Source organism: Eurosta solidaginis, chromosome 1, assembly GCF_040869045.1.
Source record: "Eurosta solidaginis isolate ZX-2024a chromosome 1, ASM4086904v1, whole genome shotgun sequence".
Taxonomy (NCBI): domain Eukaryota; kingdom Metazoa; phylum Arthropoda; class Insecta; order Diptera; family Tephritidae; genus Eurosta; species Eurosta solidaginis.
In genome coordinates this window covers 324586998-324608737 of record NC_090319.1, presented here as the reverse complement: position 1 = coordinate 324608737, position 21740 = coordinate 324586998, and the positions used below count along the sequence as shown (strand labels likewise).

The window sequence follows — 21740 nt, the reverse complement described above, 5'->3', positions numbered from 1 at the left end:
GATTTCGTGGCCTCGTACATTCCCCATTGTGATGTAATCTTTCTGCAATTTAACATACAGCCGATCCATCTGATTAAGGCAGGATGTACTTTAATGTAATTAAAACCATCCATAATCGCCCATTTTGCAACATTATTGAAAGCCGCGGCAATGTCCAAGAAGACTCCTAGAGCATACTCCTTATATTCCAGGGATTTCTCTATGCTTATTACCACCCTATGCAATGCGGTGTCTACCGACTTGCCTTTGGTGTACGCATGTGTTGTGGAGAGCAGCTTTTCATCCACGTTGGACTTTATGTACACATCTATCAGCCTCTCAAAGGTTTTGAGCAGAAATGATGTTCAGCTAATGGGTCTATAGTCTTTCGGATACACGTGACCAATCTTCCCCGCCTGTGATAGAAAAGCTACACGAGCAGTTCTCCAAGAGTGCGGTACATGATTCAGTCTTATGCACCCATCTAATATTATTTTAAGCCATTCCACGACCGCCCTACTTGAGACTTGTAGCATGGCCGGGAATATGCCATCTGGGCCCGGCGATTTAAACTTAGAAAACGTCTTCACTGCCCACTCGATCTTGGTATCGGTCACCAAGCCCGGCACTACTAGCTCCGTGATCGAAGTGTGAGTGACGTCTGCTGGCTCTTCTAAACCGTCTCCCGATGGGAAATGTGTATCGAGAAGCACCTCAAGGGATTCCTCACTATTACGTGACCATTCCCCGTTCTCTTTCTTTATTAGTCCCTGGACTACGTTTCCCTTTGGTACGACTTTTTTCAACCGTGCTGTTTCGCTGGAGCACTCTATGTCCGTACAGAAACTTTTCCATGAGTTTCTCTTCGCCCTGGTAATTTCACGCTTGTAGATCCTCTGGAGATCCCTGTAGTCGTCCCGACACGCTTCGCTTTCCGCGGTCTTTGCGAGCTTAAACATTTCTTTTACCTATCTTCGTAGAAGACTCAGCTCATTGCTCCACCATGGCGGCTTTGCTTTTCCTCTGAATCTTCTTAGAGGGCAAGCTTTGTTATACGCAGTCATAAGCGTCCTTGTTAGGAATTCATTCGACTCCTCCAGTTCCTCTACATTAGCAACCTCTTTGGGTTGTCCCAGTTTTGTTTCTACATGTTTCTGGAATTTAGTCCAGTTCGTTGACCTAGGGTTTCTTAAGGTTCCTCCCTTCTCTACCCTCTTTAGGGGGATGCTGAAGCTGATATACGCATGGTCGGAGAAGGATGGTCAATCAAGAACCATCCAATCATACCTTGATATATCACGCTCGGAGCTCAATTTAATATCCAGAACATTACTGGATGTTGGACCAATGTATGTAGGGACATTTCCCCTGTTGGCTATCTGCAAATTGGTTTGCAGGATGTAATAAAATAGAGGTTCGCCTCTCTCGTTCGTATCTGCTCCTCCCCATGCATTGTGGTGCGCATTTGCATCTGCGCCTATGACCAACCGCCCTTTGCGCCCTTCCTCCTGTACTAGCCTGCACTACATCGGTGGAACCTCCGCAGCATGGGCCATGTAGCAGGACGCCAGGATAAATGCCTGCTTATTCTTTTGCTCAACGGCCACCGCTACGAGATCCGCAGTGGTGTAATTAGGTAGCATATATGAATGCAGCTGCTTCCTTACCATTACTACCGCTCGCACCCGTCCTTCCGTTTGCGCTCAAGGGTTAGGAGGAGTTCGCTCGACGCCACTTTACTGTGTTGGAGGTTTATCTGTAGGACTCGCAGCACCATTGGGCTGTTTGTCCCCCTCCAGCACCTTCGTCTTGACGTCGTCGTCCTCCTCTTGCCCTTTTGGTTTAGAGTATTCGAGGCCCCCTTCAGCCTCTCGTGACTGTTGTGCCGGGTGTTCCTCTGTGCGAGTCACAGCACCATTTAGCGGTTGGTCCTCTTCTAGCATGTTCGTGGTGACGTCGTGGACCTCCACCTGTCTTTTTTCCCTTAGGCTTTTGAGGTCCCTTTCTACTTCGCCCACCTCTAGCGTGTTAGAGTTTTTATCCTCGGGACTTGCATATAAATTTTGCCAGTGCCAAAGGACATTTTGCCAAGCTGCGTGTATAAAATATCCTCCGCCTGCTTGTTTATTTGGAAGATGTAGAACTGACCATCCTCGGTAGGCCGAGATACAGTAAGTACCTTCCAATCCTGTGTCGGTATGTTTGGATTCTGATTCTGCAGAAGTCGCAGTGTATCCTCCGACTTCATCACGCATGGTATCCATACCTTAACTTTTGGTACCGTGGGGATTTGCGCTTTATCCACCACCTCAAACCGCGCGTTCGTGCCTTGCCTTTGGAGGTTTGGAGCCACTTCCTCCAGCCACCGCAAGCTCGCGATGTTGTCGCACGCTATCATCTTCACACCATTATACCATCCCCCCGAATCAAAGGTTGGAAGGGGCTTACTTGGTTCTTCCCGCATCATATTAAGCATTAAGCTAATAAGCTCCCTTTCCACAGATCTCCACCTTTCAGTAGTCATTTGTCTGAAAGGACTGCTACGATCAACCAGGGCCACAGTCAGTGACTGCTTTGCCACATCACTCCACTTCTCGGGAAAAGCAGGAGTCTTAGTGTTATCTCCCTTTGGCACCTCCGAGAAAGCCGGAGTCTTACCGTTAACTCCCTTTAGCGCCTCCGGGAAAGCCGGAGTCTTAGCGTTATCTCCCTTTGGCTTATCTCCTACTTCCGTAGTTGGAACTTCCCTCTGACTCGCAGCTTTCGAGGTAGTTGCTACCTCGCTATTGGAGCCCATCAGTCTTACAGCTTTGGGCCTACTTGTCTTGTCTATGCGACTGCCCTACCTCGCGGCTCTAGGACTGTGTCCTTTCTGCCTCTTTAAAGCAGGCTTGGCGCCTTCCGCCGAACGTTGCCTCTTCATTCTGCCATTCGCTTCTTTCTTATTCTCCGTACCGGTTGCAGAACCGAGGGTTTCTCGCAGCAAACCTTTTGAACTGCCTTCGACCTACTTCTACCGCTTTATGGGCCCATTCCAAGCGCTCGATCTCCACTTCTGTTGGGTCGACCACTGCTCCCAACCGTTGTACAATTCTTAGTGCTGCACGGTACTGCGAGAGAGCTCTTTTACTTCCTCTGCTCCGTACCCTTCTCCACTCTTCTACTCCGTTTTCATTTGTGTGCTTCTCCAACACGGAGTTCATTGAATCAGCACTACTCTCGCTCCACGAGTCCGACGCATCGCTTAATTCGTATTTGTCGTCCTTGGATTGCGACTCAGTCCTCGTCTTTACATCGTCCTTATTACAATCAGGTAATGAGTCGGCGGCTCAGCGGTCCAGTATTATATACGGGGAAAGAACCGTCCGCCACAGCAGCGCCCCTTACTGTGGTAAGGCCATAAATACTTCCCGAGGTGGCCCGGTATCGGGAAGGCTCCGTTCGAATACATCCGAATTTATCCCCTGGCTGCAAATCGTCCAATAAGCACGGTCCGCATAACACCCTGGATTAGGGGGTTGGCAGTTCTTGGTCACCGACATCCCGCCACCTTATGAGGCTAAACGGCGTAGATGTCAGTCCTAAACAGCTCCGCCTCATAGTCGTGCGCTATGGAGTTCGGCTAAGCCCTCACACAACGACAAGGTGCCTACCCTAGTGAGGGACATTTAACTGTTACCGCCCGCCTAAATTTTTGATTTTGCTTTGCCCGGGACTTGAACCCAGGACATTCGGTGTGGTGGCCGGAGCACGCTTCCACCACACCACAGCGGATTTGGTTTTTTCAGATTTAATCTGCGTCTGGGCTTTCTGCTAACGGTCCATGGTCCTCTTAATGCACTCTTGCATAAGAGGAACTTCAGCGAAGCGGTGTGTATGTGGTGCAGTGCGTGAGGACTGGGTGCATGTGTTGTGTGAGGGTCCGGAGTACTCGGGCATCAGGGATATCAGCGGCTGGGGAATAACTTTTGAAGAGGAAAGTGTGGATGTAAGTGGGGCGCTCTCCACTAGTCGGACTATTGCCTTGCTCAATAGGTATGCTTTGGAGGTGTTTAGCCGGATGAGACGGCAGATCACGATTGGTGATCGTGGGGGGTAATTGTGTGTGTGTCCGCAAATGTGTGGAGGGTTCTAACTCCACCTCACCCCTAGGCGGCCGGTCCGGAGTAGGTGAATACTCAACCGGTAGTAGCTTCGGCTGCGAAAGTCAGATCAAAATTCTAAAGTGGCACCACGGGGAGCAGATAGCTGTGGTTGATATCCGAATGCGGTAAGAATTTGTTAGGAATGTGGAGTTGCATTGAAATGGGGGCCTCTTAGAAAACATTCGGCATCTGATTTCCAGCGAGTTACTCGCCACTCGTATCAGAATGGTGGCTCTTATTATATTTATCCTCTTTGACCTGGAAGCTCTGGTATCATGATATGATTTTCCAACACTTTCATTTCCTTATACACCAATTACACGGCTCGGTGTGTGCACTGGTTGCGCTATTTGCGCAGAGGACTGCGCTAAAATCAAAACGATTTTGATACGATTCTTCTCATTTGCACAAATTTCATCATTTTATATTTGCGCATGGCTTTTGTGTTATGTATGGGCCGTAAGTAAGTGAAAAAGGACAAATGATTGATAGATAAAACCCAAAGGCATCAAACGCATAGATAAGCCCTAGTTGGATCGGAAATGGGAACCCTGTTGTAAAATAAAGCCTATAAAGGCCTATAGAAAACAAGATGAACTCGTGGCCGCCGTTGTAATATTTGGCGCGCCTTATTTTGGTAGTATTGTTTGGGTGAATAAGCGCTAATAAAGAAAAGTAATGAAATATTCCCCATTCAATAAGTACGAATACTCACAAACTGTCATCAAAGTCCTCTAACGGGAGTCCAAGCAAACTAGCGGTTTATAGAGGGTTGAACCATATAATTGAAAAGATGGTTGGTTGTTGTTGTTGTTGTAGCGATAAGGTTACTCCCCGAAGGCTTTGGGTAGTGTTATCGATGTGATGGTCCTTTGCCGAATACGGATCCGGTACGCTCCGGTAACACAGCACCATAAGGTACTAGCCCGACCATCTCGGTATCGCCACATTAAACCTTCAGGCCATCCCTCCCTACCCCACCATCAAGTTTCATAAGGAGCTTGGGGTCGCCAGATCCTCGTCTGCTAGGAAACGGTATTCGCCGCTCGAAGTTGAGGTTGACAATTGGGCTGGAGAAGCTATATATTGCGCTACACAACCCCTTGAATCGCAAAAAAAGATGGTTGGTGTCATGTGGGGACACATCGCATGCGCGGCATATATTACGTATGGATGGGTTGATTTTAGACAAGTAAGAGTTTAACCTGTTATGGTATGAAGAACGCAGTTGGCAAGTTGGTAGGTGCCGGATCTCGTCGTAGTGGTTACGAGGATTTATTTATTAGTGTACCCTATCCCTCTAGGAGGTGGGCTAGATCAAGCAGTTGTTTGCTGGAATGTCCTGATTTGTGACATTTTAGCAAACACTTTTTGTTCTTTTGTTTCACTATTTCAGGGGTCATAGACATCCCGTAGCACTACTGAGTGCAGTAATTTGGCAGGCCTGAAGCATTTTCCATTAAATATTTTTAAATTCAGGCGAGTCCTTGGCATAGAAATTCAATTAATGGAAACTTTTGATGGAAAAGGTAACTTTGATATGAAGAAATTAAACAGAAGTGGGCAAGAACACCATGCGGCACCCCCGTTTAATTCTTCTTGGTTTTGATGTTTCGTTTCGTTACGTCCCATCTAAGAATGTACGTATGGATTAAATATATTAAATGTTCAACTTTCAACTTTTCATGCTCAATGGCTGCAAGGGAGATCACAATTTTGGGAATTTGAAAGGCCTTATTTCAACGCCTGCGCGATTTAGCATCACGGGACGGTAGAACAAAACTGGTTAAAGAGATAGGAATTTCTTTTCAGTGGTAAGTGTATGCACAGATGTGTATTTATGGATTCCTATGCAATGCTTTGTATTTGCGCTAGTGCCTTACTTACCTGTTTACGTGTATGTAACTGGCACAAAAGCTGAAAGTATGTACAAGCGTATGTACAAATCACTGTTACTTTTTTTTACACACCTTCAGTGTTTTCAATTTTTAATCTTTTGGATTGCATGACTTGTTTGGTATTATAATCCTTCTTCTGTGCTTTCATTTGTTTATTTATACCCAAATGTGTATAGCACAAAATATTTTTACTTTTCTTTAACGGCATACATTAGATAATGAAATCGCTTTGAATATTTCGCCATAAAGCTATAATTAATTTCTTATTTGGCGCTTACAACGGTCTCTTCTTTGCAGTTGGTTCTCCCCTTTTTGTTGCTACTGCTGTTGAGTTTTACAGCTCTCTTCCAATTTGCCTTTTGCTAATTTTTAATTTTTCGTACAAGGGCTGGACGCAACCTACATGTTTCATCACGACTCTGAACTGCATTTGCAAGTCAAATTAACTGTCGCTGAGAAGCTTTTTATGGTAGAGATACCCTTGTGTTGTTCCTCGAGGGGCGACCTCGTTTAGAAAAAATGCTTCTTAAGTATTTTGATTCTGCTTTTTCCGGTACGTAAACTCAGGATTTTTGGTATGGTAGGCGAGCACACTACTTTAACACCACGGGGTATGGTCGGGATGACCTAGAAGGCTTTTAGGTGCTATTCAGGGACGCAGACTTTGCATCCATTGGTATAACAAGATCTAAACAACCGTTGATTACGAAATCTTGCGGATAAAGTTTCTTGTATGCGGGGTTGATTCTGGATAGGTAAGAGTTTAACCTGTTACAGTATCCAGAACGAAGTTGAGCAAGAGTGACACGCGTTTCCCTGGGGAGTATGCGTTCCTCTTCTGCGAGTTCTGGATATTTTTCTTCAAGTACTGGATTCACCGGGCAATTCCCGACATAAAGGTCCGACGCCTGTCCATGGAGTTCACCAAGGACCAGCTTGTGTTTTTCCGCTTCATACGGCTGGGTTCTCAGGTGCCGTATTTCCTCAAAATGCTTACGGAGATGACTCCTTAGGCCCCTAGGCGGTGCTGGTTCGTCAATCAGATGTCTGTTGGGATGCCCAGGTTTCTGGGTATTCAACATAAACTGTTTGGTCAGCATCTCATTTCTCTCCCTGATGGGGAGTATTCTCGCCTCATTATGCAGATGGTGTTCTGGGGACATAAGAAGACAGCCCGTGGCGATTCTGAGAGCAGTATTTTGGCAGGCCTGTAGTTTCTTCCAGTGGGTGGTTTTTAGGCTTGGCGACCATATGGGTGACGCGTAGCACGTAATCGGCTGGCTAATTGCTTTGTATGTGGTCAAGAGCGTTTCTTTATCTTTTCCCCAGGTACTGCCAGCAAGGGCTTTGAGGATTTTATTACGGCTCTGAATTCTTGGAACAATTGCGGTTGCGTGCGCACCAAAATGTAGATCCTGATCAAACGTCACACCCAAGATTTTGGGGTGTAGGACAGTCGGTAGCGTAGTGCCATCGACGTGGATGTTCAATATGGTCGACATTTGGGGCGTCCATGTTGTAAATAAGGTCGCGGAAGATTTAGTCTGTGACAATGCCAGGTTTCGCGAGGCGAAAAAACTGGAGAGATCAGGGAGATAGCCGTTTATTTTATTGCATAGCTCATCGATCTTTGGGCCTGGGCCTGTGGCCATTATTGTGCAGTCATCGGCGTAGGAAACGATTGTGACTCCTTCCGGTGGTGAAGGTAGCTTAGATATGTAGAAATTAAACAAAAGCGGGGATAGGACACCACCCTGTGGCACCCCTTGTTTAATTCTCCTTTGTTTTGATGTTTCGTTTCTGAATTGCACCGATGCCTGCCGACCACCCAGATAATTTGCGGTCCACCTTTTAAGACATGGGGGAAGGGTAGACCCTTCCAGGTCTTGCAGTAACGAGCCATGGTTGACCGTATCAAAAGCTTTTGATAGGTCTAACGCTACGAGTACTGTTCTATGGTGGGGATATTGATTCAAACCGCAATTTATCTGGGTGCTAATGACATTTAGCGCGGAGGTAGTGCTATGGAGTTTTCTGAAGCCATGCTGATGAGGGGCTAGCTGCAAATTTGCTTGGAAATAAGGGAGCAAAATGACTTCAAGCGTCTTTGCCACTGGCGATAGGAGAGATATCGGACGATATGACTCACTTACGTTAGCTGGTTTCCCAGGCTTTAGTAGCGGGACCACCTTGGCCATTTTCCATTTCTCGGGTATGACAAAGGTGGAAAGAGACAGGTTGAAGACATGCGCTAAATATTTGAAACCCTCTTTCCCTAGGTTTTTAAGCATCGGCATGGCTATGCCGTCTGGGCCCACTGCTTTGGATGGTTTAGCGCGACCAATGGCATCCTCAACCTCTCTAGCGGTGATGGTAATTGGTGACGCACTGAGTTTGTGTTTATGTGCGTGTCTATTGGCTCTCCGTCTATCTTTGTCGACCGTAGGATGCATTATATATTGGCGGCAGAAAGCGCTCGCGCATTTTTTCGCATCCGACAGCACCTTATCGCCAAAGGCGATGGAAACTTTGTCCTTGTGCTTAGTCGGATTCGATAGGGACTTTACGGTGGACCAAAGTTTACCTACACCGGTAGAGAGGTTACAACCTCTTAGGTGCTCTTCCCATTTCGCCCGTTGTGTTCGTCCACAAGCAATCTGATGCGTTGGTTTATATCCCTTATTTGGGGGTCGCCTGGATCAAGCTGTCTTATAAGGTCGCGTTCTCTCGCTAAGCTCGCGGCCTCCGCCGGGAAGTGGGGCCGGATTTCGGGAATTCTCCCGGCGGGAATGAAATGTGCCGAGGCGGATTCAATGACCTTACGGAAGGCACGCTCCCCTTGGCGGGTATCAGTCGGGATAGGGAGGGCAGCAAAGCTGCTGTCTGTTGCAGATTTATATTCTTCCCACTTTCCTTTTTTGAAGTTTATGAAAGTGCGTTTTTCGGCGACGATGAAGTCGGCGGTACGCTCGAACGAAATAAGTATGGGCAGGTGGTCGGATGCCAATGTTACCATCGGCTGCCAGTTGACGCAGTTTACGAGTTCTGCGCTCACGATTGAGATATCTGGCGAGCTATGACAGCTTCCTACCATACGTGTGGGGGCGTCTCCGTTTATTGTGCAGAACGTCGTTTCGTCTATTTGATCCGCCAACATCTCACCCCTACTGTCCGCCCGCAAGTTTGAATGCCATAGGTCGTGATGGGCATTGAAATCGCCTAAGATAATGCGATTGTTGCCAGTGAGTAAGGCCTCGATATTAGGGCGGTATCCACTGGGGCAACAGGTGACAGGAGGGATGTAGATGTTGATGATTTCTAGATTTGCATCGCCTGACCGGACAGATACGCCTTGACGTTCTAAGACATTGTCACTGCGGTCGATGCCAGGATCAAATATATGATATTGCACAGAGTGGTGTATAATAAACGCGAGGCCGCCTCCATTTCCGCTCTCGCGGTCTTTCCTGTGGACATTATAACCAGAGCAGGTCTGCAATGCAGATCTTGCTGTGAGTTTAGTCTCTTGAATCGCAGCAATGCGGATGTTGTGCCGCTTCATGAAATCGACTATCTCCGTAATCTTCCCAGTTAGTCCATTACAGTTGAACTGCAGAATTCTGAAGTGCATGAGGGGTGACGCCGCCACTCTAGGGGTAAGTGAGGGGTGACTACGCCTAGGTTGTGGAAGGCCAGGACGCAATTGCTGTTGTGGCCTTGGGACTGGGCGCCCTTGGGCAAGCATTGGGGTACCCGGATGATTGGGTTTGCGTCGAGGGGTTGCCGTCGCGGAGACCAGAACATCTAGGAAAGTGGCACCACCCAAGGCAGGAGCTGCATTGAGCGGATGTCGCAAACCTATATATTCTGTGCTGGCAGACGGTGCAAACGGAGGCAGGGACTAAGAGTCTGTTTCCCTGACCTGCACGATTGCTGCCAGAAAAGAGGGGGGGAGAAGAAGACGGGGGCAGGGGCTGATGCTCAGCATTGCTACCAGCTCTACTACGAAGGTGGTAGTTATGAGTGGTATCAGCTGTTTGAGTTCTTGGCGCCGTAGGGCGCGAGCAGCAGCGGGTACTTGTTGTGGCTTGCTGAGCAGCGAAGCTGCTGGAAGGTAGTGGGGATACGCTTAGGCGTAGACTACGGGACGCCCTTGGGCGTGAGCAGCAAGGAGCCACAAAAGATTTATAAAAGTTACGTGGACGTCGGGTTTTGGGATCAAGCCCAGAACAACCTGTCCGATGCAACCATCCCTTGCACGAGACACACTGAACAGAGTATGACCGTCCTAAAAATATTCTTTTCTGGCAAATGCAGCAAAACCATTTCTCAGGACCGGGGTCGAGAGACGGACCCATGGCGTAGTAATGGGTGGTTGGAATGAATTTAAAATTTTGAAGATAGGCAGCTGTGCGTAGACAATCAAATTGCGAATACTACAACTGGTTATATAATTTACAATTCAAGCCGAACCTGGGCTTCCTTTCTGCTTTTTGAAGTACAATCAAACGAGCGTAACTTTTTTATTAATCATGCACAAAGCTTACACCATTTCTCTTTGAAATGTTTCACTTTAACGGTAAACGTCGAGGAGGTTAGACGCTTTCAGCCAGTGGAGAGCATTATATTCGGACGAACGTTTGTAAAAATCTTGGTGATGAAGTTAAATACGTTTATAGTATTATTATTGGTGTGGTTTGTAAAAAGCGTGGTGTCACAAGAAACCAAATACTTATCGAAAACAACAACAACAACAGCTGATATAATACTTAGTGATATTCGTAATGCTTTCAAAACCGTTACAAATAACACAAAGCTTTTAAATCGAATTATACCTCAAATGTACGAAACAGTCATGCAAAAGTCCCAAAGTACTTTTCGCTTTGAAATTCCGGATGACAGTGTTAAAAATGGTTTTATAAAGTGGACAATGGAACGTGATGATTTAGTGGATCCAACGTTTCCAAACCTGACTTCAGTGCAGCAAAAACAAGATCGATTTACATTGAGTGAGAGTGCAAATTTGTTACATAATGATACATCGAAGAGCGAAGCTGCACAATCGTATGGTGTAAATATTTGGAGCACACTAGGCCTTGAGGGTTGGACAGGTGCCATTGCATCGGATCACGTTGAGCCTGAGCCGAGCGATGCTTATCCCTCCAGTGATATACTTATGGATATGGATAGTGAAGGAGCATTTGGGGATGAGACAATAGATAATCTAAATGCAAATGTGTATATTGCTCGCGTTAATGATCCTTTCGGTAATTCGGTTAAATGGGAATGGAGGTGAGTTTATATTGAGCTTTTTTAAGTGGTGCCAAATAATGTGATACAAATAAAGTAACAAAAATGACGCTCTAAAAGAGTTTCATCATACCTGTATTGATGCATGGTTCGGTATCATGTACGGTACCCAGAGAAGATGGGATGGCTGTTTAAATATTTTAGATAAAAGTTCTCAGGAAGATATATGATCCTTTCCGCGCTAACAAAGATGAGCGTGGAAGAAGGTTTAATGATGAGTTGTAGGGTTGTTGTTGTTGTTGTAGCAATGTTTCGCCCCACCTCATAGCTGCGACGGATCACAAATTGTCATCAATATCCTCTAACGGTAGTCCAAGGAAACTTGCTGTAATGAAAGGGGTGTTAGAGGCGTTGGTTCCACATTACAATTAAAGAGATGGTTGGTGTCATGTGGGGACACATTGCGAGCGGGGCATACATTTTGTATGTCGGGGTTGATTCTGGATATGTAAGAGTTTAACCTGTTACAGTATCCAGAGCGAAGTTGAGCCAGAGTGACTCGCCATAAGAAGACAGCCCGTGGCAATTCTGAGAGCAGTGTTTTGGCAGGCCTGTAGCTTCTTCCAGTGGGTAATTTTTAGGCTTGGCGACCATATGGGTGACGCGTAGCACGTAATCGGCTGGCTAATTGCTTTGTATGTAGTCATGAGCGTTTCTTTATCTTTTCCCCAGGTACTGCCAGCGAGGGATTTGAGGATTTTGTTACGGCTCTGAATTCTCGGAACAATTGCGGCTGCGTGCTCACCAAAATGTAGATCCTGATCAAACGTCACACCCAAGATTTTGGGGTGTAGGACAGTCGGTAGCGTAGTGCCATCGACGTGGATGTTCAAAATGGTCGACATTTGGGACGTCCATGTTGTAAATAAGGTCGCGGAAGATTTAGTCGGTGACAATGCCAGGCTTCGCGAGGCGAAAAAAGTGGAGAGATCGGGGAGGTAGCCGTTTATTTTATTGCATAGCTCATCGATCTTTGGGCCTGGGCGTGTGGCCATTATTGTGCAGTCATCGGCGTAGGAAACGATTGTGACTCCTTCCGATGGTGAAGGTAGCTTAGACATGTAGAAATTAAACAAAAGTGGGGATAGGACACCACTCTGTGGCACCCCTTGTTTAATTCTTCTTGGCTTTGATGTTTCGTTTCTAAATTGCACCGATGCCTGCCGACCACCCAGATAATTTGCGGTCTACCTTTTAAGACATGGGGGAAGGGCAGACCCTTCCAAGTCTTGCAGTAACGTGCCATGGTTGCCCGTATCAAAAGCTTTTGATAGGTCTAGCGCTACGAGTACTATTCTATGGTGGGGCTTCTGATTTAAACCACAATTTATCTGGGTGCTAATGGCATTTAGCGCGGTGGTGGTGCTATGGAGTTTTCTAAAGCCATGCTGATGACAGGCTAGCTGCAAATTTGCTTTGAAGTAGGGGAGCAAAATGACTTCAAGCGTCTTGGCTACTGGCGATAGGAGAGATATCGGGCGATATGACTCTCTTATGTTACCTGGTTTCCCACGCTTTAGTAGCGGGACCACCTTGGCCATTTTCCATTTTTCGGGTATGACAAAGGTGGAAAGAGACAGGTTGAAGACATGTGCTAAATATTTGAAACCCTCTTTCCCTAGGCTTTTAAGCATCGGCATGGCTATGCCGTCTGGGCCCACTGCTTTGGATGGTTTAGCATGACCGATGGCATCCTCAACCTCTTTGGCGGTGATGGTAATTGGTGACGCGCTGAACTTATGTTTACGTGCGTGTCTGTTGGCCCTCCGTCTATTTTTGAGACCGTAGAATGCATTATGTATTGTTGGCAGAAAGCGCTCGCGCATTGTTTCGCATTCGACAGCAGTTTGTCTACAAAGGCGATGGAAACTTTGTCATTGTGCCTAGACGGATTCGATAGGGACTTTACAGGGCACCAAAGATTACCTACACCGGCAGAGAGGTTACAGCCGCTTAGGTTCTCCTCCCATTTCGCCCGCTTGTGTTCATCCACAAGCAATCTGATGCGTTGGTTTATATCCCTTATTTCGGGGTCGCCGGGATCGAGCTGTCTTATAAGGTCACGTTCTCTCGCTAAACGTGCGGCCTCTGCCGGGAACTGGGGCCGAATTTCGGGAATTCTACCGGCGGGAATGAAACGAGCCGAGGCGGATTCAATGACCTTGCGAAAAGCACGCTCCCCTTGGCGGGCATCAGTTGGAATAGGGAGGGCAGCAAAGCGGTTGTCTGTAAAGGATTTGCATTCGTCCCACTTTCCTTTTTTAAAGTTAATGAAAGGGCGTTTTTCTGCGACGTTGAAGTCGGCGGAACGCTCGAGCGAAATAAGTATAGGCAGGTGGTCGGATGCCAATGTTACCATCGGCTGCCAGTTGATACAGTTTACGAGTCCTGCGCTCACGATTGAAATATCCGGCGAACTGTGACAGTTTCCTACCATACGTGTGGGGCGTCTCCGTTTATTGTGCAGAACGTCGTTTCTTCTATTTGATCCGCTAACATCTCACCCCTACTGTCCACCCGCAAGTTTGAATGCCATAGATCGTAATGGGCATTGAAATCGCCTAAGATAAAGCGATTGTTTTCAGTGAGTACGCCGCTGATATCAGGGCGGTATCCACCGGAGCAACAGGTGACAGGAGGGATGTAGGTGTTGATGATTTCTAGATTTGCATCGCCCGACCGGACAGATAGTCCTTGACGTTCTAAGACACTGTCCCTGCGGTCGATGTCGGGATCAAATATATGATATTGCACAGTGTGGTGTATGATAAACGCGAGGCCGCCTCCATTTCCGCTCTCGCGATCTTTTCTGTGGACATTATACCTACCCAGAGCAGGTCTGCAATGCAGATCTTGCTGTGAGTTTAGTCTCTTGAATCGCAGCAATGCGGATGTTGTGCCGCTTCATGAAGTCGACTATCTCCGTGATCTTCCCAGGTAATCCATTACAGTTTAACTGCAGAATTCTGAAGTGCATAGGGGGAGACGTCGTCACTCTGGGAGTAAGTGAAGGGTGACTACGCCTGGGTTGTGGAAGGCCAGAACGCGATTGCTTTTGTGGCCCTGGGACTAGACGTCCTTGGGTAGGCATTGGGGTACCCGGTGTATTTGGGTATGCGGCCTGACAACATGGCGCAATGAAACCCGTCGGGGGGTTGCCGTCGCGGAGACCAGAACATCTAGGAAAGTGGCACCGTCCATGGCAGGAGCTGCATTGGGCGGATGTCGCAAACGTATATATTCTGTGCTGGCAAACGGTGCAAAGGGAGGTAGGGACTAAGAGTATGTTTCCCTGACCTACACAATTGCTGTCGGAAAATAGGGGGGAAAAATACGGGGGCAGGGGTTGATGCTCGGCATTGCTCCCGACTCTACTAGGGAGATTGTAGGTATGAGTGGGAGCAGCCGTGTGAGTTGGTGGCGCCGTGGGGCGCGAGCACCAGCGGGTACTTATTGTGGCTTGCTGAGCAGCGGGGCTGCTTGAAGGTAGCGGGGGCGCTAAGGCGCAGACTACGGGACGTCCTAGGACGTGAACAGAAGGGAGCCACAAAAGATTTATAGAAGTTACGTGGACGTCTGGTTGTGGGGTCTAGCCCAGAACAACCTGTCCGATGCAACCATCCCTTACACGAGACACACTGAACAGAGTATGACCGTCCTAAAAAGATTCTTTTCCGGCAGATGCAGCAAAACCATTTCTCAGGACATTCCTATCGAAACCCGTGGCAGACAAAGGTAAAGACAGGCGGAGGAAGACTTGATTTCCCTTGGCGCTTTGACTTCAGGTCAGTTATCGTGAAACAGAGACGGCAGGCGTGGCTTGCTTTTCATCGGCCATATCACCTAAGCGATTCAGCAAGTGGCCAACTTCACCTACCCGAGCGAATCCTGTTACAAATGTGAATGTATCCTAATGGAGGGGTGGAGACGATGGTCTAGAAGGTTCAACGTGGTCATGTTAGATCATTCCCGAGATGGTCGGGCTAGTAGCTTAATGGTGCTTGTTACCGGAATGTACCCGATCTTTACCCGGCAAAGGATTATCGAACGTCGATAACCCTCCCCAAAACCTTCGGCGAGTGTCTTCATCGCCACAAAGAGAATAAGAAGACTAGTTAAGAATGCTAGGTTAAAGATTTTGCTTATATCCTGACATGCAACGAAGACAGCCGATTTGCTATGTGAACTCCCTTGTGTTTGTTGAAGCCAAGTCCTAACGCTGGTTGTTGTTGTTGTTGTTGTTGTAGCGATAAGGTTGCTCCCCGAAGGCTTTGGGGAGTGTTATCGATGTGATGGCCTTTGCCGGATACAGATCCGGTACGCTCCGGCAACACAGCACCATTAAGGTGCTAGCCCGACCATCTCGGGAACGATTTATATGGCCACATTAAACCCTCAGGCCATCCCTACCTCCCCACCCCCAAGTTCCATGAGAAGCTTGGGGTCGCCAGAGCATCGTCTGTTAGTGAAACAGGATTCGCCGCGGATAGGTGAGGTTGACAATTGGGTTTGGAGAAGCTATATATGGCGCTGGCAACCTGAAAGGTTGCGCTACACAGCCCCTTGAATCTAGTATTTTAGTTGCCTCTTACAGGCATACCTACCGCGGGTATATTCTGACCCCCTAACCCGCGGGAGGGTAGGGCTAGGTAAGATACATTAGGTTAATGTTATTAGGTACGTTTTAAAGTGGAAATTATATTGTCCGAGCGTAAGGAGAAAAACTCATCCCTTGGTTAACTTGACGTCACAATTCCTAAATAATAGGGGTACTACTTGTTGGAATGCTCCAATCTTTTGTTGTTGTCTTAACATCACTTCGATCTCTCTGTAGGGTACACCTAACAGAAAAATATAACGCAAGGGGTTGACCTAAGATGGTTTAGCTCTCATCCATCTATGTTGTTGTTGTTGTTGTAGCAATGCTTCGCCCCACCTAACAGCCGCGACCGATCACAAATTGTCATCAACATCCTCCAACGGGAGTCCAAGGAAACCCGCTGTTTCAACAGGGGTGGACCATAAAGAAAGGGGTGACAGAGGTGTTGGTTCCACATTACAATTAAAGAGATGGTTGGTGTCATGTGGATAGGTAAGAGTTCAACCTGTTACAGTATCCAGAACGAAGTTGAGCAAGAGTGACACGCGTTTCCCTGGGGAGTATGCGTTCCTCTTCCGCGAGTTTTGGATACTTTTCTTTGCGTACTGGATTCACCGGGCAATTCCCGGCATATAGGTCCGACGCCTGTTTATGGAGTTCACCAAGGACTTGCTTGTGTTTTTTCGCTTCATACGGCTGGGTTCTCAGCTGCCGTATTTCCTCAAAATGCTTACGGAGATGACTCCTTAAGCCCCTAGGCGGTGCTGGTTCATCAATCAGATGTCTGTTGGGATGCTCAGGTTTCTGGGTATTCAACAGGAACTGTTTGGTCAGCATCTCATTTCTCTCCCTGATGGGGAGTATTCTCGCCTCATTATGCAGATGGTGTTCTGGGGACATAAGAAGACAGCCCGTGGCAATTCTGAGAGCAGTATTTTGGCAGGCCTGTAGCTTCTTCCAGTGGGTAATTTTTAGGCTTGGCGACCATATGGGTGACGCGTAGCACGTAATCGGCTGGCTAATTGCTTTGTATGTAGTCATGAGCGTTTCTTTATCTTTTCCCCAGGTACTGCCAGCGAGGAATTAGAGGATTTTGTTATGGCTCTGAATTCTCAGAACAATTGCGGCTGCGTGCTCACCAAAATGTAGATCCTGATCAAACGTCACACCCAAGATTTTGGGGTGTAGGACAGTCGGTAGCGTAGTGCCATCGACGTGGATGTTCAAAATGGTCGACATTTGGGACGTCCATGTTGTAAATAAGGTCGCGGAAGATTTAGTCGGTGACAATGCCAGGCTTCGCAAGGCGAAAAAACTGGAGAGATCGGGGACGTAGCCGTTTATTTTATTGCATAGCTCATCGATCTTTGGGCCTGGGCCTGTGGCCATTATTGTGCAGTCATCGGCGTAGGAAACGATTGTGACTCCTTCCGGTGGTGAAGGTAGCTTAGATATGTAGAAATTAAACAAAAGTGGGGATAGGACACCACCCTGTGGCACCCCTTGTTTAATTCTCCTTGGTTTTGATGTTTCGTTTCTAAATTGCACCGATGCCTGCCGACCACCCAGATAATTTGCGGTCCACCTTTTAAGACATGGGGGAAGGGTAGACCCTTCCAGGTCTTGCAGTAACGAGCCATGGTTGACCGTATCAAAAGCTTTTGATAGGTCTAGCGCTACGAGTACTGTTCTATGGTGGGGGTATTGATTTAAACCGGAATTTATCTGGGTGCTAATGGCATTTAGCGGGGTGGTGCTATGGAGTTTTCTGAAGCCATGCTGATGAGAGGCTAGCTGCAAATTTGCTTGGAAATAAGGGAGCAAAATGGCATCAAGCGTCTTTACTACTGGCGATAGGAGAGATATCGGACGATACGACTCTCCTATGTTAGCTGGTTTCCCAGGCTTTAGTAGCGGGACCACCTTGGCCATTTTCCATTTCTCGGGTATGACAAAGGTGGAAAGAGACAGGTTGAAGGCATGCGCTAAATATTTGAAACCCTCTTTCCCTAGGCTTTTAAGCATCGGCATGGCTATGCCGTCTGGGCCCACTGCTTTGGATGGTTTAGCGCGACCAATGGCGTCCTCAACCTCTTTAGCGGTGATGGTGATTGGTGACGCGCTGAATTTGTGTCTATGTGCGTGCCTATTGGCCCTCCGTCTATCTTTGTCAACCGTAGAATGCATTATATATTGTCGGCAGAAAGCGCTCGCGCATTTTTTTCGCATCCGACAGCACTTTGTCGCCAAAGGCGATGGAAACTTTATCTTTGTGCTTAGTCGGATTCGATAGGGACTTTACGGTGGACCAAAGTTTACCCACACCGGTAGAGAGGTTACAACCTCTAAGGTGCTCCTCCCATTTCGCCCGCTTGTGTTCGTCCACAAGCAATCTGATGCGTTGGTTTATATCCCTTATTTGGGGGGTTCGCCTGGATCAAGCTGTCTTATAAGGTCACGTTCTCTCGCTAAGTTTGCGGCCTCCCCCGGGAAGTGGGGCCGGATTTTGGGAATTCTCCCGGCGGGAATGAAACGTGCCGACGCGGATTCAATGACCTTACGGAAGGCACGCTCCCCTTGGCGGGAATCAGTCGGGATAGGGAGGGCAGCAAAGAGGTTGTCTGTAAAAAATTTATATTCTTCCCACTTTCCTTCTTTGAAGTTTATGAAAGTGCGTTTTTCGGTGACGATGAAGTCGGCGGTACGCTCGAGCGAAATAAGTATAGGCAGGTGGTCGGATGCCAATGTTACCATCGGCTGCCAGTTGACGTAGTTTACGAGTTCTGCGCTCACGATTGAGATATCTGGCGAACTGTGACAGCTTCCTACCATACGTGTGGGGGCGTCTCCGTTTATTGTGCAGAACGTCGTTTCTTCTATTTGATCCGCCAACATCTCACCGCTACTGTCCGCCCGCAAGTTTGAGTGCCATAGATCGTGATGGGCATTGAAATCGCCTAAGATAATGCGATTGTTGCCAGTGAGTAAGGCTCTAATATTAGGGCGGTATCCACTGGGGCAACAGGTGGCAGGAGGGATGTAGATGTTGATGCATGTTGATGCAGGTTTGCATCGCCTGACCGGACAGATAGGCCTTGACGTTCTAAGACATTGACCCTGCGGTCGATGCCAGGATCAAATATATAATATTGCACAGAGTGGTGTATGATAAACGCCTCCATTTCCGCTCTCGCGGTCTTTCCTGTGGACATTATACCCAGAGCAGGTCTGCAATGCAGATCTTGCTGTGAGTTTACTCTGTTGTTGTTGTTGTTGTTGTAGCGATAAGGTTGCTCGCCGAAGGCTTTGGGGAGTGTTATCGATGTGATGGTCCTTTGCCGGATACAGATCCGGTACGCTCCGGTACCACAGCACCATTAAGGTGCTGGCCCGACCATCTCGGGAACGATTTATGTGGCCACATTAAACCTTCAGGCCATCCCCTCCCTCCCCAACCCCAAGTTCCATAAGGAGCTTAGGGTCGCCAGAGCCTCGTCTGTTAGTGAAACAGGATTCGCCGCGGATAGGTGAGGTTGACAATTGGGTTTGGAGAAGCTATATGTTGCGCTGGCAACCTGCAGGGTTGCGCTACACAGCCCCTTGAATCTGGTATTTTAGTCGCCTCTTACGACAGGCATACCTACCGCGGGTATATTCTGACCCCCCCTAACCCGCTGGGGGAGTGAGTTTACTCTCTTGAATCGCAGCAATGCGGATGTTGTGCCGCTTCATGAAATCGACTATCTCCGTAATCTTCCCAGTTAGTCCATTACAGTTTAACTGCAGAATTCTGAAGTGCATAAGGGGAGACGCCGCCACTCTGGGGGTAAGTGACGGGTGACTACGCCTGGGTTGTGGAAGGCCAGTACGCAATTGCTGTTGTGGCCCTGGGACTGGGCGTCCTTGGGCAAGCATTGGGGTACCTAGATGATTTGGGTTTGCGACCTGGCAACATGGCGCGATGAAACCCGTCGGGGGGTTGCCGTCGCGGAGACCAGAACATCTAGGAAAGTGGCACCACCCAAGGCAAGAGCTGCATTGGGCGGATGTCGCAAACATATATACTCTGTGCTGGCAAACGGTGCAAACGGAGGTAGGGATTAAGATTCTGTTTCCCTGACCTGCACGATTGCTGCCGGAAGAGTGGGGGGGGGGGGGGGGGGGAGACGGGGGCAGGGGCTGATGCTCAGCATTGCTACTGACTCTACTACGAAGGTAGTAGTTATGAGTGGTAGCAGCTCTTTGAGTTGTTGGCGCCGTGGGGCGCGAGCAGCAGCGGTTACTTGTTGTGGCTTGCTGAGCAGCGGGGCTGCTGGAAGGTAGGGGGGGCGCTTAGGCGTAGACTACGGGACGCCCTTGGGCGTGAACAGCAAGGAGCCACAAAAGATTTATAAAAGTTACGTGCACGTCGGGTTTTGGGATCAAGCCCAGAACAACCTGTCCGATGCAACCATCCCTTACACGAGACACACTGAACAGAGTATGACCGTCCTAAAAAGATTATTTTCCGGCAGATGCAGCAAAACCATTTCTTAGGACCGGGGTCAGGAGTCGGACCCGGATTGGATTCGATGCCTTCCCGTAGTAAGAGAATATGGAGCAGTCCTGCTGCAAGGCGCTGCTGGGAGGATGACAATTTGTGGGAGGGACGCAACAAATTAAATGGGGTTGCACTGAAATGACAGGGTCGGGAAAGATCCCGAGTCGCTCCGGTACATAGAACCGACTGCCTTGGGAAGCGTCATCCATCTATCGTTCTTTTGTATCGTCCATGCGTGAGTGCAGCTAAGTACCATATTGCAGAACCATGATTTGCCAGTCTTTACTTTAGACTCCGCATTGCCATTTTTGGCAGGTTATACTTTGTTCCCAGTATATTACAATTAATACAGCCATACTTAGTACTATCTATTTTTTACAGAAACGCCACCGACCGGCTAAAACGTGATGTAATTACACTCTACTCTATGATTCAATGCTCTACCGGTTGCCAGCCACTAATATATAAAGGATATGGTTGCTATTGTGGATTTTCGGGTGCTGGGGTGCCAGTTGATGGCATTGATCGTTGCTGTAAAGTCCATGATAAATGTTACGAATATAGTAATTGTATATCATATTTAGAATATTTTGTACCATATGTATGGAAATGTTATCGACGTAAGCCTTTGTGTGCTATTGATCATGGTGAATTTGGCGGACCCGATTCATGTGCGGCGCGCCTATGTCAATGTGATGCCCAGTTATCGCGCTGCTTACGTCGTTTCAACTGTCCCAAACGTAAAGCGGTTTGTTATACATCGAAAGTGCGACGTTTACAAAATCGATTACTAACAATATAAAAGTGTGGATACATCGCCACATAATTAATTTCTTTTCAATTTAGCACATATGATCAGAGTTCGAACCTTACACACGGAATTATGGATAGCCCTTTTGCATGACAGTACACTGGCTTTTCCAATCTTTGGAATCAAATATGGGAATTAATTTGATATTATCGTGGTATATCATAAATGCCATTTTCATACATTTCATTAAGCTAATTAAAATTTAAGCCTTTGAAATTAACGACTATTTGAATTTTTAGCAACGCCATTTCAGGAATTATTTACTTATAGTGTTTATTTATTGTGATTTACTTATAGTGTTTATTTAACAACTACATATTATTGCTGCCAATGTCTACTCAGGATTACACGTTAAAAAAAAACTTCAAATCTTATATGTGACCCGGCCTACGTAAAGGTGGCTTATGACTCAAAAAAGAAACAGCTGTTAAAGATAAACAATGAATTTCTTCAGTTT

General features: G+C 47.5%; 1 protein-coding gene across 1 annotated transcript; it reads left to right on the top strand.

Annotated features, from left to right (window-relative positions):
• Window positions 1-10618: 10618 nt before the first annotated feature.
• LOC137244143 (uncharacterized) lies at window positions 10619-21499 on the top strand. The gene is made up of 2 exons (XM_067772730.1): window positions 10619-11314; window positions 20854-21499. Exons 1-2 carry the CDS (start codon window positions 10680-10682, stop codon window positions 21272-21274), a joined length of 1056 nt encoding a protein of 351 aa, XP_067628831.1. The 5' UTR covers window positions 10619-10679; the 3' UTR covers window positions 21275-21499.
• The last annotated feature ends 241 nt before the right edge of the window (window positions 21500-21740 follow it).